This window comes from Thunnus thynnus, chromosome 4 (assembly GCF_963924715.1).
Source record: "Thunnus thynnus chromosome 4, fThuThy2.1, whole genome shotgun sequence".
Lineage (NCBI taxonomy): Eukaryota > Metazoa > Chordata > Actinopteri > Scombriformes > Scombridae > Thunnus > Thunnus thynnus.
This window is the reverse complement of record NC_089520.1, coordinates 23944405-23960993: the sequence shown is the minus strand read 5'-3', so window position 1 is coordinate 23960993 and position 16589 is coordinate 23944405. Positions and strand designations below refer to the sequence as shown.

The 16589-nt window shown below is 40.0% G+C and overlaps 3 protein-coding genes across 5 annotated transcripts in view; 2 read left to right on the top strand and 1 right to left on the bottom strand.

Annotated features, from left to right (window-relative positions):
• The first annotated feature begins 70 nt into the window (after positions 1-70).
• spcs1 (signal peptidase complex subunit 1) lies at positions 71-1356 on the top strand. Its single transcript, XM_067587775.1, has 4 exons — positions 71-244; positions 648-707; positions 815-901; positions 1072-1356. Exons 1-4 carry the CDS (start codon positions 209-211, stop codon positions 1192-1194), a joined length of 306 nt encoding a protein of 101 aa, XP_067443876.1. The 5' UTR covers positions 71-208; the 3' UTR covers positions 1195-1356.
• A 98-nt stretch (positions 1357-1454) lies between these two features.
• Positions 1455-9489, bottom strand: nek4 (NIMA-related kinase 4). Of its 2 annotated transcripts, none has more exons than XM_067587767.1 (16): positions 9177-9489; positions 7696-7962; positions 7403-7600; positions 7208-7315; positions 6708-6862; positions 6366-6510; positions 4804-5469; positions 4666-4716; positions 4351-4500; positions 3781-3945; positions 3519-3585; positions 3247-3359; positions 2968-3056; positions 2605-2822; positions 2383-2516; positions 1455-2181 (listed from the first exon to the last, which is right to left on the bottom strand). In XM_067587767.1, exons 1-16 carry the CDS (start codon positions 9261-9263, stop codon positions 2083-2085), a joined length of 2712 nt encoding a protein of 903 aa, XP_067443868.1. In that variant the 5' UTR covers positions 9264-9489; the 3' UTR covers positions 1455-2082. The 2 variants fall into 2 exon arrangements, with proteins under 2 accessions (XP_067443868.1, XP_067443867.1); XM_067587766.1 differs by having other exon boundaries at positions 2968-3059; positions 9177-9488.
• Positions 9490-15112: 5623 nt separating this feature from the next.
• The window catches only part of camk1b (calcium/calmodulin-dependent protein kinase Ib), a 34441-nt gene continuing 32964 nt past the window's right edge, over positions 15113-16589 (top strand). The window contains exon 1 of one of the 2 annotated variants that reach the window (XM_067587769.1): positions 15113-15427. The gene's annotated coding sequence lies outside the window, so the exon portion shown is untranslated. The remainder of the gene's footprint in view (positions 15428-16589) is intronic. The other variant, XM_067587770.1, reaches the window with a different exon arrangement.

Below are 16589 nucleotides of genomic sequence, written 5' to 3'. Positions count from 1 at the left end.
AACCAAAATGTCTCAGTGCATCTAACTGTTGAATCAATCCATATGATGTATAGCTCTGTGAGCCTGCGCGGCTAGCAGCTAGCAGTAGCCGGATGGGTCTTTCAGTCACAACACGACGTATCTTTTTGAAACCGGAAATCAAATTTCTTTCGGGGAGCCGCTTGAGCAAAGCTCTGTCTGTTTATGATCATTCATTTCAAGTGGAAAGATGCTGTCTATATTCAAGTCTATTCCCACGCACATGGTGAGAGATAATTAGCTAATTTGATGCGTGGTTATGCTGTTGTTTCGTTCATACATTTCTGTCGAGCTATCGTCAATTCCTAGCTAGCCAGTGCAGCGGTTTCATGTGTAACAGCTGCTCGCGTTAACGTTATGATGCTTTTTACAGCTACAGCCATCCATTATAGCTTTTAACAGTCATGTATCAGATACGAAATTAACGTAAGGCGCTAGCTGTTAGCTGATATCAGCTTTGTTGTAATGTCAACAAATTCGTCTTTTCATTACTTTTAGCGTTACCTAACCTGCTCCCAAGCTATCAGGCTACATCAAAGCCTCAGCAGCTATGAATTGCACAGATGGACCCACTATCCTCCTCACCTTGTCATTAATGTTGCCTTAATGATGTTTCTTTTGTGTTGCAGGATTATAAAGGCCAGAAGCTGGCTGAACAGATTTTCCAAGGAATAATACTCATCTCAGCGGTAACTAACCATGACACATGTGAACTAGCGATTCAAAACATCCCTTTAGAAGGACATTGCGTTGTTTTTACCTGTTGTCAGGTTCACTGGTATGCTTGTTTTTCCAGGTGATTGGATTCGTGTATGGGCTGATCATTGAGCAGTTTGGGTGGACAGTGTACATCGTTTTGGGTGGTTTTGCTGTGTCCTGTGTGGTGAGTTTTGTTTTGTATTGTTGTCTGCTTTATTGTGGGGAAGGAACAATATATCCACCTCTCTTTTACACAAGACAAAATTCTTGCCCATTGTCGTTCGTCTTATGGTTGTATACCATGTCAACAACAGCAATTATATCATTTTTTTCTGTTTCTCTCCTTGGCTGTAGTTGACCCTGCCCCCATGGCCTATGTTTAGACAGAACCCACTGTCCTGGCAGCCAGTGGTACCAGAGACCAGCAGCGAGTCCATCCAAAAACCTCAGGAAAGCAAGAAGAAGAAGCACAAATAACTCAGAATTATCCCTGTCTGGCTGTTAATACATCTTTTTATATTGGAAGTTATTTTGAATTTTGTCTAGCAGTTCACATGTAAAGCGTTGGGAAAGAAAACTTTATGTTTATCAGTCAACAATGAAATACTTGTGTCCAAAAAATAAACATCTGATACTGTATGTTTTATAAAGGAGATGTGTCATTTGTATTTACACTTAGTTTTCTGCAAGGCAGAGTGAATCTGTGTTATCTGCACAATGGCACATATAAACATGACTTATTTACAAAACATGTTTTATTGTAGCTCTCAACATGGTGGAACAAAGGTATAAATCAATACAAAATGTCTAGAATTTATTAGAAATAATTACAATGTTAATATCTGCATAACATTATTTTGTGTTTAAGAAAATACAATAGAGCAGAACAATGAAATCAAGTGTCTTCAACAATACAGCCTACGTAAAACAATTATTAAATTTCTAGCTGTCTTAAATAAACCACTACACTCCACTACAGCAAGTAGAAAGATAGTGAAGGCTTTAACATGAATGAAAATGTTTGCATAGGCATCCTGAAAACTGCAGTATTAATAACATTCTGTGTTTGTATTAGAATAATATAAAAAAAACAACAACTTAAAGTCATTTATATAAGATTGCCTGCACAAGGACAGCAGATGGTGTCACATGCAAAAACTTGACAAAACCTATAAGTTTGAATGAGAATCTGGATGTAAGCAGGAGGAATTAAGTGGAAATTTTCTCATTTCAGTTTCTGCATGAAAAGCTGAAATATTTCTCCAAAGTTTCCTGTCATGCGAGATCTGTCATGATGCTTTTTTCTTCTGAGCAAGTTCTCACCAGTAACATCAGTAAATGCTTCCTTGTGTATAGTGTTCTTTTCTACACCTTGAAGGCGATCTCCTCAAAGAATTTCAGCTGCCTCACCATCACAGCATAAGCTTGATACTTCTCATCCCCCATCTGGTCACGAAGGCACAGCTGCAGCGAGAAGAAAGGAAGCAAACTGAGATTACATAGAAAACAAAGGAAATCATATAATTTATTAAAATTAATTCAGCATTCTGAACTAAGAGGTCAATCTAACTTCTCAGTGGGGCTCTTTTTTTTTTGAACAAATACTTTGTGTCTGAACTGTCACATAAACTTAAGTTCATGTTTTACTCCTTTTTAAAAGCATACTTCTCGTTTGTTGTCATCCTCCTCCTCCATGATTTCCAAGACTCTGTCTAGCAGCTTGACCCCCAGACCTTTGACCACATCTGTTCTCAGGTGTTCTATGGCTCTCCTTATCTTGGCTGGACCAGACGTGGAGCCTTTCAGAGGAACAAACTGGTTAAACACAAGAACGCACCACAACGGCTGACTGACTGATGGCAACAGAGTTTGGTCAAAATATCCAACCTATTGGTATTTCACCGAGTGACAAGTTCTCTATCTCCTCTCGAGCCTTCCCATGAAGCACCAGGGTGTCCCTGTACTTCCTGTTCAGTTTAAACTCTGGCAACGCAGTAGAACCTAATCCTCCTTTGTCCACCTCGTTCACACCGGCTCCACAATCCATTCTCAAAGTTTGGGTCATCATGTGGACTAAATCCTGCATGTCGCTGGATTCAGTCTTCCTGCAGAGAGCCCGTAAATCATGGATTATACAGCAGATTTACACAGACAATGTGAAACGGCAAATCTGTGTGAAAAGACGTTTGAGATGAAGAATTGTGAGGTGTGATAGTTTTATAGTTTTTCTACTGTCTTGTACACTCTCACCTTTCTCTGCAGTCTCCCTCTGAACGCTCTGTGGAACTTGTGGATGAGCTGCACTCATCTTCATCGGACCTTCGCTCCAACAATTTATCCTGCTACAATTAAACACACACCACTGTTGTGACAGAAACGCCCATTTAAGCTGTCAATGAACTATAACTATCAGCTTACCCTCACAAGGCTCATCCAGCTTTTTTGTTTTTTACCCATAGATATTTAAAAAGTGCAGTTTCATTTTCACAACTACATAAAGTATAATTGAATGGAGTGGAGTGTCTGTACCTTACTGTTGGTCTCAGTGATAGAGTCTGAAACAGATCTGGTAACTGGGGCATTGTAGTGCTCAGCCTTGGTGGAAGTGACATCATCAGATGCCCTTCTTGCAGCATTAACACCTGGGGAAAGAATAGAAGTAACAATCGAGGAAAAAAAATCAAATACCAGCCATTCTTTTTTTATTTTTATAGATATTTACACTTTAACAATGTAGAATATTTTTTGGTTATCGGTCCAACTAAAATGTTCTGGTTTCAGTTGGAAAAGGCAGCGAGTACCTGATTGGCCGACACTCTCTTGGGACTGCCTCAGTCTTCGTCTCTCTCTAGCAGACAGAGGACGATCCTGAAATCAAAATTGACCCACATTTTCTGTGATTGATACAATACTAATAACAATTTGTTGTTTACGAATGCAGAATGGTGATCCACCTTGGTGATGAAACAAAATTGTGTCTTAGGCAGAATGGATATTCAGAAATATACATGGTTGTGCAGTAATGTGACTGTACACAGCATGTGACTGGAAGGGTAATCTCACCTGCGGCAGACTTAAGAATCCGTCCTTATAGGAACTAGCTGATGTGGAAGTGGCAGCAACACTAGCTTTCTTGTTCTCTGTGCTCTTCCTGTTTCTCTTCCTCCCCTCCACAGCTACGCTTTCAACAGGAGGTGGAGGTAAAGGTCGAGGAGCAGCTGCCTTAGACTGAGGAAAAGAAAAGAAAAACAAGATAAATTTAATTAACCTAGTTAACTGTTGATTGCTGTGTTATTTTAATGTTCACATTTGTCATATGTAGCCTGCCAGTAAAATTACAAACTGGTTAGTAAAGAAGATGCTTAAACAATATTAATATCTAGTGTCCATTCATGAATGCAATCTGATCAGTCAAATTGAGAAAACGGCACTTTAGATTCACTGAAACAATCTGAAAATGTATTTTCTTGGAAATTACATTACATTTCCCATGTTGTTCCATTAGCATAAATAACAAAATATAATGCTATTGCTGAACTGCTTCGAGATTTTTCATATTTTGATTCAAACAACAATCTTTTTACTTTTTAAAGTTTCAGCTGCCTAACATTACCTTCTTTCTCTTAACTTTACCTTATCCTGATCTTCATGTGTCCGTCTGATGTCTCTCTCTCTGTGCTGCTGTGGGACGGGAGGCTCTGATGAGGAGTGTGGGGCAGCTCGGCATGGAGTGGTCAGACCCGGCTTGCTGATTTGCGAAGGAGATTCTTCTTGAACAGGTGTCTAAACAGACACAATTACTGTGGCTTACTGTGGCAAAAATTTTCACCCAGTACAAGAAAACATCCTCAACTCTGTGTCATTGGGTGTCAGCAGTGTTACACAGTCAGCCTATCAGCTTTATTCTGGCAAGAGTTAATAGAATTAGTACAAGAATTTAATTCTCACCAGTGTTGGAGGGAATGGTTCTAGCAGCTTTTCAGTAGATTCAAAGTTTTCCTATGAACACATGAATTAGCACACATAAACAATAGAAAACATCAGGTGAAAAACAACAGAACAATCTCTGTTACTAAGAGCACTTACTTGCATGTCTGAGGTATGCTGTTGTGTTGGGGCTCCCTTGAGAAGCGTCACAGTATCATTTTTATTGTCCATATTCACTTCCAAAACCTTTCCAATGTTTTCTAAGTTGCGTTTATGTGCAGATCTCCTCTCTCTCTCCACTTCTAGCTTTGGGTTCTCCATGTCAACATCTTTAAGTAACTCTATGGTGTCATCTTTATCATCCACATCTGACATCTGTTTCTCCCCTAAGACAGAAAATGTATCCCCAGGTTTTGGCGTGGCCTGTGGTTGAATGACTATTAACCCATTGGATGCCCTCCTCTCATCTCGTCCCCTACTGCCAGCACCTGATAGGGACTTCAGAGGGGGCTGAACAGGGGAAGGAGGGGGAGAGGGATCCGGTTTCCCTCTTCCCTTGCTGTCTTTGTACACACTTTGAGTCACATGTTCATTACCTCCGCGGTGTTGTGACACAGCTGACTGGGGCCCCTGTACCTGTCTCTTTATCTGGTCTGCATCCTCTTGCGGTTGGATATCAATATTAATGTTGCTGACGGTCGCCAGGGATGTGATGCTGCTTTTGAGGGCATCAGGTGAAGAGGGTTTGGGTGGTGGAGGTGTCTGGACTGGACTGCAGTCTGCGGCACCGTTCCGGACTTTATGTTGTTGTGATTTCTCTTCCTTCTGAGGATGGAGGGGGATCAAAGAGCAGAATAAACACAAAGAAGCCACTTCAACTGTATAAACATAGAGTACTCCACTGAACTGTTTTTGACGTTTTACTACCTGGATGACCAAGACAAATCAACACACATGGAACATGGATCTTTTTATGGACTGTCATGTACTGTATGTTATCAATCTACAGATAAAGATGCAAGAACACTGTACATGTTCTGTTTAATCTGTGTCAAAATATGAGGCTCTGAAAGGTTTTTAGACAATGCTACTTGAATCCAACTACAGCTTGCAGCTTCACTGTACTATAGTGAAGAAAATGTATCAGTGATAAGTTTGTTACCACAGAAATGATACTTTTACAGCTTACTATGACCAAGTAAGTGTACTGTCACTGAGATCGCAACAAGAAATGTCATCTAAGGTCCTAATCACATTAAGTAAGCTTAAGTCTCTATCGTTGGCTATTTGCCAAGCACAGCACCCCCCCCCCCATTAGTATCAAGTATAACCAACATTGTGCAAGTTTGGCCAGTGCCTTGACAATGGGTCTTCACAGCCCCATCCAAGAAGCAAATAAATACTTTCTACTTTATTAGTATGACATTTTATTTCAGAAACTAGCACCACTGACAGGATGATAGGGTACTATTCAAATGGAACTGTACTTGTAAAGAAAAAAATACAAGGAGAAACCATACCGTAAACTCACAGTAAATATACTATAGGTATAATTTTAAGATATAATAAAGAAAATAACAGGATACATTTCATTAGGTGACTACACATAAATTCAATACTGAGAGATGGAGAAACATTATGAGTTAATATCTGAACATATTATAATGGTGATATTTAACATTTACCACCCTCAAACTAGAGACTTTAGAACTAACTCTCACCCGTTTCACCCTGGCGAGAGGTTCAGGTCGTGGACTTGGAGACAGCCTCTCAGGTTTTGGCTGAGGTGACGCCACAGATGATGAACTGTTGGCTCTAGAATCACCGCTGCCACCCACAGCTTTCTTTCTTGACTTGGCAGTTTTTCTGACCAACGAAAACAAACACAAACCTCTTAGAAAAGATTAATGATTCTATTTAATGCTAGCACCTCACTGTGGCAGAGGAGTGACAAAAGAGGAGGATATAAATTAAAATCTTACCGTGGAAAGCTATTACAGTTGAAATATACAGAGAAAGTAAATTATATGAAAAGACAAAGTTAAAAAGCCAGTGCCACCTACTCTTTGGTGGCCTCAAGGAACATCGCAATTTGTCGTTTGATGTAGGGCTGCCGGAGGATAAGTTTCACGTCCGGCCTGTCCTCAGGTCTCTTACACAGCATGCTCTTAATCAGATCTCCCAGCTGGGGGTCATACCTACTGGGCATCTGCGGCAGCTGATGAGAAAACCGGAAGAAAATGTTGTGAATCATTGTGAAACTACTTTTCCATAATATTTCTAGATAATCAGGGTTCAGAAAAACAACATGCTGTCTTAAAAGAATCAATTATTAAAATCCTGATTAAGATGGCTCACATCACCCATCATTTCCACATCTATTACTTGGGACAGGAATGAGACTATTTTCAACCTCAGTCTGTGCTTGGAGCTCAAAAATATCCCTGAACTCTCTCACAAAATGACCAACTAATATCAAACTCAGAAGACTAACTGAATTATACATGTGTTTCCTGGAAAAGTTGCCAAATAAATCACACATATGTAAAAATATTAAACCCACCTTTCCTTCTACAATGCGATAGACCAGTGAGTTCATATCCTTGGCATTGAAGGCGTGCTTAAGTGTGGACATTTCATACACGCAGCAACCCAAGGCCCATACATCTGACTAGAAAAAAAAAAAGAATACATCCAATGTAAAGCAGTTCCCGACCAGAAATAAATTTCACGCAATAAGAGCAGATATCCCAAATACCTTGTGGTTATAAGGTTTATTAGAGAAGAGCTCTGGGCTCATGTAGTAAGGTGTCCCTATAAGTGTGCTGGCCATATCATTCTGGTTCTCCAGTACTCGTGCAATGCCAAGGTCCCCAACTTTGATGATGTTGGTCTTTGTCAGGAAGATATTCTGCGTTTTAAGGTCCCGGTGAAGAATGTTTCTCTCATGCAGGTACTGAAAACCAACATCACAACAACGCAGTGACTTCAGACTTGCTGTATTCAAGAAAAGAATTACTGTATGTTTGACTTCTCATCTCAGCAACATACCTGGAGCGCCATGGCAATCTGGACAAACCACTCCACCACCTGCCTCTCAGGTAAGAGTTCCCCCTTTTGCTGTTTGAGTCTGTGATAGAGGTCACCGCCTTCACAGAAACCCATCACAATGTACAGCTGGCAGTCATCTCCTTCCCAAGACTCCCTGTATGTCACAATGTTGGGATGTCGCAGCTGGGACAGAAGCTGCGCCTCCTGCTCGGCAGCTCGCCGTTCCCGTTTAGAGGAGGTGATTAAATTTAGCTTCTTTATTACATACTGGAAAAAAAAAGAAAAGAACCAAGTACAGTATTTGTTACTACAAACAAATTCAGAACCCCAAAAACTCAATCAAATGTCTAAGGAGAAAGATGGAGAAGCTGAAGTTCAGTTGGCAATGAACTGGACTGTTCAAGTTAACTTAAGCATTTAACTTCATCAAAAGTTAACACTGGTTGATCATTGCCAGTCAATGTTGGTGACCCCAACATGAATAGGCATAAATTAGACCACTAACAGCTGTTACAGGAAGAATATTTTTCTTGTTTTATGGTTGAGTTTCAAGCTACATCACTTTCTCTTCAGGAGGGAAATGACAGTGGAGGATACTAAAATTGGCATTATGATGATCAGCATTATAAGTTATGGAGCTACATTGATAATACAACATGACCAATATATCAGTCAGCCGACATTATCGGCCAATATCGATATCGGAGTATGTGTTGTCCAATATGCACCAATATTTAGTTTTTTTAATTTTTTAATTATATAGGCAGCATTTTATGTATATTTGATCATTTTTCTTAATTAAAGTTTAATATATGTATATATGTTTTTTTGTTCTATTTTTTAATTTATCGTTGTTTATAATTATTAAATTCCCAGTGACGTTTACTGTTACAGTGCACTGAGTTTATTGTTAAACTGTAAAATATCATGCCTCCATTACATATCTGTCACAAGTGTTTGATAACCACATTTGAGGGATCACTGCAAGAAATGTGTGTTTATATATGTATGTATATTTGTATGTATATATATTCATATATTCATTATAATCTGTCCCAAAAATCCAGTATCGGTCGGGCCCTGATTGATAATGTCTGGTAGAATTCTTTATTAAAATACTTCCCCATCCTCTGTCAAACCCTTCAAGGACTCTTTATGGACTACTGTCGACAGAATAACTTTTTGTGTTGTCAATTGAAGTGTCATTGCCCTGTAATTAATAACAACAACAAACATTAAATAAAACCAGTGTTACGTTAGACACCCACGTACTGAATGCGTTAACATAATTTAGTTCACTCCATAAATCTCAACTATAATGTAGAAGAGCGTTTTAGCCGACTTTAGCTAACTTTACGCTAACTGTTACCTTAGGGGGGTCTTTGCAGGGGTCCAGTTTCAACCATTAACATTTATTATTAAAAATTGCTTATTTTAACAGTTGATGACTGTAAACTCCATACATGCTATTCGGTTCTCACCTGTTTTCGGTCGCTTTTGTGTTTCACCAAGTTCACCTCCCCATAGCTCCCTTTCCCAACGACCCTGATGAAAATATAATTATTCATCACTCTTCAAGACTCTTCATAACGTTACACGACATCCGCAGCGAGTTTAACGGCGTTATTTCGACCCATAACTGCAGCTTGGGAAGACGACGTAAACAACATATGAAATCTGTTGGGAAAACTTCGTGCCAGATCAGTACCAGCGGAGCGACGGGATTTTTTGAAAGCGCAGGAAATCAGCAGCAGAGGATAGTTTTTCGTCACTAGGCAACTGGCAGCGCTCAGCCGACGACGGTGGCTGAGAGGGTCCAACTGGACCCAAAACACGGCTCCGTTTACTGCTCAGCGCCATCTAGCGTCCGGAGACACACATTAATTCATCATCATCATTCATTCATCAACTTTCTGGGAAGACTGGCAACTAAAGTGTCCACAATCCAGTAGATGTTGTATTATTATTGGCGTGTCACTTTCTGACAGCAACTGAATTCCTTAGAAACGTTTTTACCTTCTTCATTCACCAGTGTAGAAGATTAAAAGCTTTGTCTGTGTTTTTGAGAGACCTGAGAAGCATTCTCCCTTCTCCTTTCTATATTCCCGAGAAGCAGTATAGGCTATATATTAAAAGAAAACAATATACTATATTTATGGCATGAATTCAGTATCACTTAATCCAATATCACAAATTACTAATAACATCTAGCAAAGTTATATTAGTTATACATGTTTTCTTTCTGCTATGTCAGCAATGCCTGACATAAAAAGGCCTCAAGAAAAAGTGCATGGGAATTTCAAGAAAAAAAAAACAAGGGGGAGTCACATGACCGTCGCGGGGGCTGTATGATGCGTCCTTTGCAGCTCCGCAGCGTCCCCCCAAATTTTCACTTTATTTGCATACCTTAAGCTGTTCTTTTTTTGTTTTTTCGGTTTCGCTGTGTTTATTTCACTTTTTTTAAAGACAGCCGGCAAACGGCCGGTTACAGCACCGTCATCCGACAACGAGGAACTAGCTAACATTGTTAAGCTAGCGGTCGCAGAAGCTATGAATGAGGCTATCCCTACACTCGCACAAGATGTGGTGGCGTAGCTGACAAGCAAGACACAGGAGTTGGTGGATGCTCAAGTCGCTGTACTTCGGGGAGAGATGGTGGCCATGCGCACGGGCATTTCGGAGTGTATAGATTGTTTGGAGAAAGACGGGAACCGTTTGGCAGAGTTGGACAGCCGGCTTTCAGCATCTGTTAAAAAGTTAACTGCACAGCATGACCGACTGGAGGAGAAAATTGCGGACATGGAGGACAGGTCTCGCAGAGACAACATACGTGTGTCCCTGAAACTGAACTCAATCCCACATCTAAACAGTACACTCTTTTTTCAGCAAGACATCGAAATTACTCCAGAATAGATTATATACTGGCTTCACCCGTTTGTTGCAGCACACTTCAGGATACGCCTACCAGAGCGCCGCAGTGGCGGTTCAATACTTCTCTCCTGAAGAATGAAGACTTCTTGTACTTTCTTAGAGAGAATTTAAATATCTTTATAAATATAAATCTAGGTTCTGTAGATGACCCCAGATTTGTGTGGGATGCGATTAAGGACTGCATCAGACTCCTCCATCACTTATTCCTCTCATCTAAACAAAAACAGAATTAAGAAAATAACTGAGCTGGAGACTACTCTCACCTAACTAGAGGCCCAACAACAGGCCTCATACTCTGAGGCGCTACAACTAAGAATAACCATAACGAGAACTGAGTTGAATTCTCTGTTAAGACGCAGGGCAGAGTTTTTGATGCATAGGACAAGAATGACATACTACTTTAATGGGGCCAGGCCTAGCCACCGTCTGTCTTTGAGATTGAAAAATAATGAGAAATACTCAAATATTGCGGCCATAAAAACTCCTACTGGTACTTTGAGCAACCTCTGCGACATTAATACTGAATTCAAGACCTTTTATTCCACTCTGTATGCGTCTGAAATCCCACTTGACCCTGGTAAATGTACCTGTTTCTTTCAGGGGTTAGATCTGCCCTCCCTATCAAACGATGAAGCCGAGTTGCTCAATGCCCCTATATCCTTAGAAGAGTTAAGGATGGCTCTTGTTAGTATGAAGAAAGGTAAGTTACCAGGATGGGATGGAATTCCGCCAGAGTTATACCTCGCCTTCTGGGATGTATTGGGAAAACCACTGCTGGAAATGATTAATTCAGCAATTGATAAGGGTGCATTCAATGTATGCGTCAACACGGCCATAATCTCTGTACTTCCAAAACCAAATAAAGACCTGTCTCAATACGGTAATTATAGACCCCTTTCTCTTATGAATAGTGATGTTAAATTATATGCCAAAGTGCTCGCAACCCGACTAGAAGTAAATCTCACAAAATGAATTCATAATGATCAGACTGGCTTTATTAAGACTCGTCAAGTATCAGACAACATGTGTCACCTATTGCACATTATCCATTCAGCTAGCAGTTTTGATTCTCCGTGCTCGGTTCTATCACTGGATGCTGAAAAAGCCTTCGATTGGTCGGAATGGGCATATCTTTGGAATACCTTGGATAAATTTAATTTGGGTAAACAATTTATTAACATGATCAAAGTTTTATATGCAAGTCCCTCAGCAATGGTCTGCACAGGCAATATCTGCTCCGCCCAATTCCAAATATGTAGAGGTACCCGCCAAGGTTGCCCTCAACATCAGACAACATCCGCTGGTCCATCCTATCACGTTTTGTAATACAGATCATCGAATTTCATTATATGCTGACGATATCCTTCTTTATATAGGTAACTCTGGCTCCTCAATAGCACACCTGCTGACTACTTTTGTTTCATTTAGCTCAATATCTGGATATAAAATTAACTGGACGAAATCATCATTAATGCACTTAAACTCAGTTATATCCCAAGTTCCCCTGCCTTCACACATACCAGTCGTTAAGACTTTCAAATATCTTGGTGTTGATATTTTTCCCTCCATGCCTTCAATTGCTATAAGAAATTTTAAAGGTATAGGTAATCGGATAGAGACAGACTTTGAACGTTGGTCAAAACTGCTACTCTCTTTTCAAGCCCATATATCAATAGTTAAAATAGATGTACTTCCCCGTGTGAATTTTTACTCATCAATGATTCTCCTTGCCCCCCTGTAGGATACTGGGAGAAACTTCATTAGTTAATCTCCAAATTCATATGGAAAGGGAAAAGACCACGTTTGAAACTTGCAACTTTGCAGCGTGATAAACCACAGAGAGGGCTAGCCCTACCAAATTTTAAGGTGTGCCTTTGGTCCTATGTGCTACATCCCCTGTCAATTTGGTTTAATTCTAATGCCTCTGTCTCTTGGAGACCAATAGAAGAAAATCTCTCACTGCCTCATAGATTGCAAGATCTGGTTTATTCTTATATACCATTGAAAAAAGCCAAATTGCATCTAGGCCCTCTAATTACATACCTTCTCACAACTTTCCATACAGTAATGAAATATATGCGTGCAGATCTCAAATGGCATAACCACTCACTGATTTTTAACAACTTTCTACTCTTGACCGGCAATTTACCTGTCTCATTTCCAAGTTGGAAGAGTAAGGGAATCAACGTTTTGAAAGACCAATACGATAACAGTGGCCTGCAAGCTTTTAATGATCTAAAAACCCAATATGGCTTACCTGGTTCATCATACTTTTTCTATCTGCAGTTAAGGTCAGCCATGAAGGCCTACGGTGTCCCATGGGGGTCTGCACCTCTTACGCACCCACTTCACAATGTGTTAGTCCCACCTGGACCCACGCGAGGGATTGTCTCTAAACTATATAAACTTATTTCCAAAACCAACAAGACATTACCAGTAGAAGCCATATGGCATAGAGACCTAACGAGGGCAAATGATGAAGTGATTTGTTGGGACACAGTGTGGACAAATCTGTTCAATACATCTAAGAATCCCAATCACTAACTGATACATTACAAGTTTGCTCATAGAATGTACCTTACCCCTAGAGGGCGTCACTTGATGAAGATCACTGAATCTCCTAATTGTGATTTTTGCCCTCTCAATGTCCAGGGAACATATAGACATGTATATTGGGACTGTCCTAATGTTGTTAGATTTTGGAAACAAATATCTTTAATCTTAAGTGAAATGCTTAAAACTAAGATCCCATTATCACCAAAAGTGCTTCTGCTTAATGACGACTCTTCTCTGAATCTGTCTTTGCAACAGAGACGCCTTCTATGGGCTGGCCTCACTGCAGCCAAGAAAATGTTAGCTTTGAGGTGGCAACCACCACATGATTTATCTCGGCAACAGTGGGCCAACTCGCTTCTTGGGTAAAGGGGTGGGGGAGAGTTTGGTTATCACGACTGTTAATTGTTTATGATGACACAATTTTAACCTTTTCCATAGTAGATCTCACAAAGTTTAAGATTTGTGCATATGTGACATTATGGGGGGAGTGGAAGAGAGGAGAAAACATGTAAAATGTATAATGTTCACACTTGTGTGATATACTGATATACAATAGAAAATTGATCAAAAAAAGAAAAAAAACAAGGGACACTATAGACTAAACACTGAATGTCACAGACACACTGGTGCATACATTTTTTTTAATGGTAATGGTACATGCTAATATTTTAGCGTTTTAATGCAAATGATGTAGGCTACTTAAAGTCAAAGTTCTTAACTGGTCACATACACAAAGCATACAATACAATGTGCAGTGAAATGCACTCCTAGATTAGTTTATACTGGTATAATTAAATAATAAAAGATAAAAAAAATAGTAATAAAGATGAAAAAGAGATAAAAGATGAAAATATATAAATATATATACTGTACATACATATATATAAAATATATATAACATACACATATATAATACAATATACAAATAAATATATAAACAAATATTGATACTGATATTGAAAAGAGACAATTAATAGTAATATGAAGGTGCAAAGAGATGTAAACAATGTAAACAAGTGTTAATGGTAAGTGAATAGGTGAAAAGATGTAAAACAGTTCAGCGATCAGCAGCATGATTATCTTATGTTTAGAGTTTAAAATGCAGTAACTCATTTAATGCATTTACCTTGCCTTCACCTGAATTGATGCGTTATATATATGGCTGTGTCTGTTACTACAATAAATTTAATTTCATGCAGGTCCTTGCTGTACACCTGCCATGTCTGAATAGTACATTAAGGATGGGATGAGCCTGACCGTCACTGGTTGGGGGTGGTGTAATCCACTAGGTGGAGCACTACACCACCACAAGCTGACACTGCACAAAGTCAGTGTAACCTATTATAAAGATGCGCACCGGGCGGGCTCATGTAATTTAAACGGAGAAGTCGATTGTGTGGCCTTTATCTTATAAGCTTCATTTGAGGCAACGTCACGAATGAATGAATGAAATTGGTTTGATTTTATTTTTGTTCTTATTCTGTCATAAAACAATGTACACACAGCTCATTTCCTATAAAGTAGACAGCACAAAAAGCCATGAATAATCAAGACAAAAACACATACACATAGTAAATTACCAATGGACTATACATATACCACATCCACATATAGTGAATGAAAGAATAAGCCTGAAATTGTTACCTAAATAAGTATCTGCTACTGTGATGTATGAAGTAGTTAAGAAGACCCACTCATGATCGAATAAAGTTTGACCACTTTGATCAAACTAACATTTACAAGTTTCTACAAATTTCTGTGTAGATGTACCTTTGCAACGGATCTCTGCAACTTCTTTCAATAAGAAATCTTGACAGCCTGAAAAAGTGATGTAGTCCAGAGTTTGGTAGGCAGTTACAGCAGCATTACAATGTCATTACACGCTACCATCTCAACAAATGTCACACCTGCATGATAATCATCCTCACCACGGTTATATTACGACGACTCCGTCAAAAAGACATCACTCACATCAATTCACCTTTAAAACATTTCATCTTAAGTGCGCCGCAGAAGTCACGGGTGGCAGAGAGAGGCAGCCAATAGAGCGGCAGAGCTGTTTACCTGTGCGGTGCAGCTCGGCCTGTGATTGGTCCGTTGGCCGCGCAGCCCTGGGGTGACGTCAGGAGCAGCGCTGCTGGTGAGGCTGCCAAGTAGAGATTCAGTGAGAGCGCTCCGAGTTGGAGAGACACACGGACACTGGACAGACACGGCCGCTGGACCTTTCGGCGCAGTTAAATTGCAGGTAGGAACCACTGCTGCGATACTGTCATGACTTAAACTTTATTTCTGACTCTCCTTCAAAGACCAGATAGATGATGCCGCCTGGTTTCCTGCCAGGTTTGGGTTTTTTGTTTGTTTTTTTACAGCTCTTTTCCAAGCAACTTCCATTTCTTCTCCGTGTTATGACGACTTTTTGTTTAGCTTAAAGGAACATTATTATTATAACTCTTGGAGGAAGATTGAATTACTTTGACAGGGACGCCTGCTGAAGTTAACAGCAGCTGTCAGACGGGTTATGCAGATGTAGACGCACCTCTATGTAACTGAAGCTGCAATTTCGCAGATCAGATACTGACACGGAATATGCAGGAGAGATGGTTGTTTTCCTCTTCTCTATGAGAGCTCATTCAAGCGATGCTCTCAACCCCTTTAAAGCAGAAATTGTGTAATAGTTTTCTCAGTAAACATGACTTGATGTGTAATCTGCCACTGCTTTCCTTCCTTTGAGTATTTTTAGTTTTTACTCTCTGTTTCTCCCTTTCTTATCTCTCAACTTTCACGTGCACATTCAAGCACCTTCCTTACATCTTCTCTCTTTGGGATATTGCAAGCAGAGGTCCTCTTATCAATTAATAAGATGACTTTGAAAGGAGATTTGTTGTGCGTCATTGACACCGGTGGCCCAGCAGACCAATCAGACTGTTGACAGTAAATCTCTCTGTGCCTGCCAGTCTGCCAATGGGTGCATATTTGATGGAGAGGGAAGCATGCAGTTTTGCAGGTAGACACCATGGTAAGCAGTTGTTCTCTGCTGAGAGACAGCGGAGTAGATTAGCACCGCTGCTGTCTGTGTTCATGCTTTTAAACAGGTTGCACTTCTCCCCTCAAAAGCAGTGATTGAGACACCCAGGTGGCATGCAGGAAAAAGCACTCGTCCACTCCTGCAGAGACCTGGGATCTTGTGAATGTGAACCATGTTTTGTTGCGATAGCTCTGCCTTCTTTGAGACTTTCACCCTGGTTGATGGGAATCATATCTAATTCCTGAGATCCCCCAAATTTATAGAGTCAATACAGCCATTGAGATGAACAATAGCAAAATGCAGAGAATTAGAAACATGATTTCAGACTGATCAGGAGGGTCCTGCCTTCTGCAGCTCCAAAAGCATTAAAAGTACCCTGAAA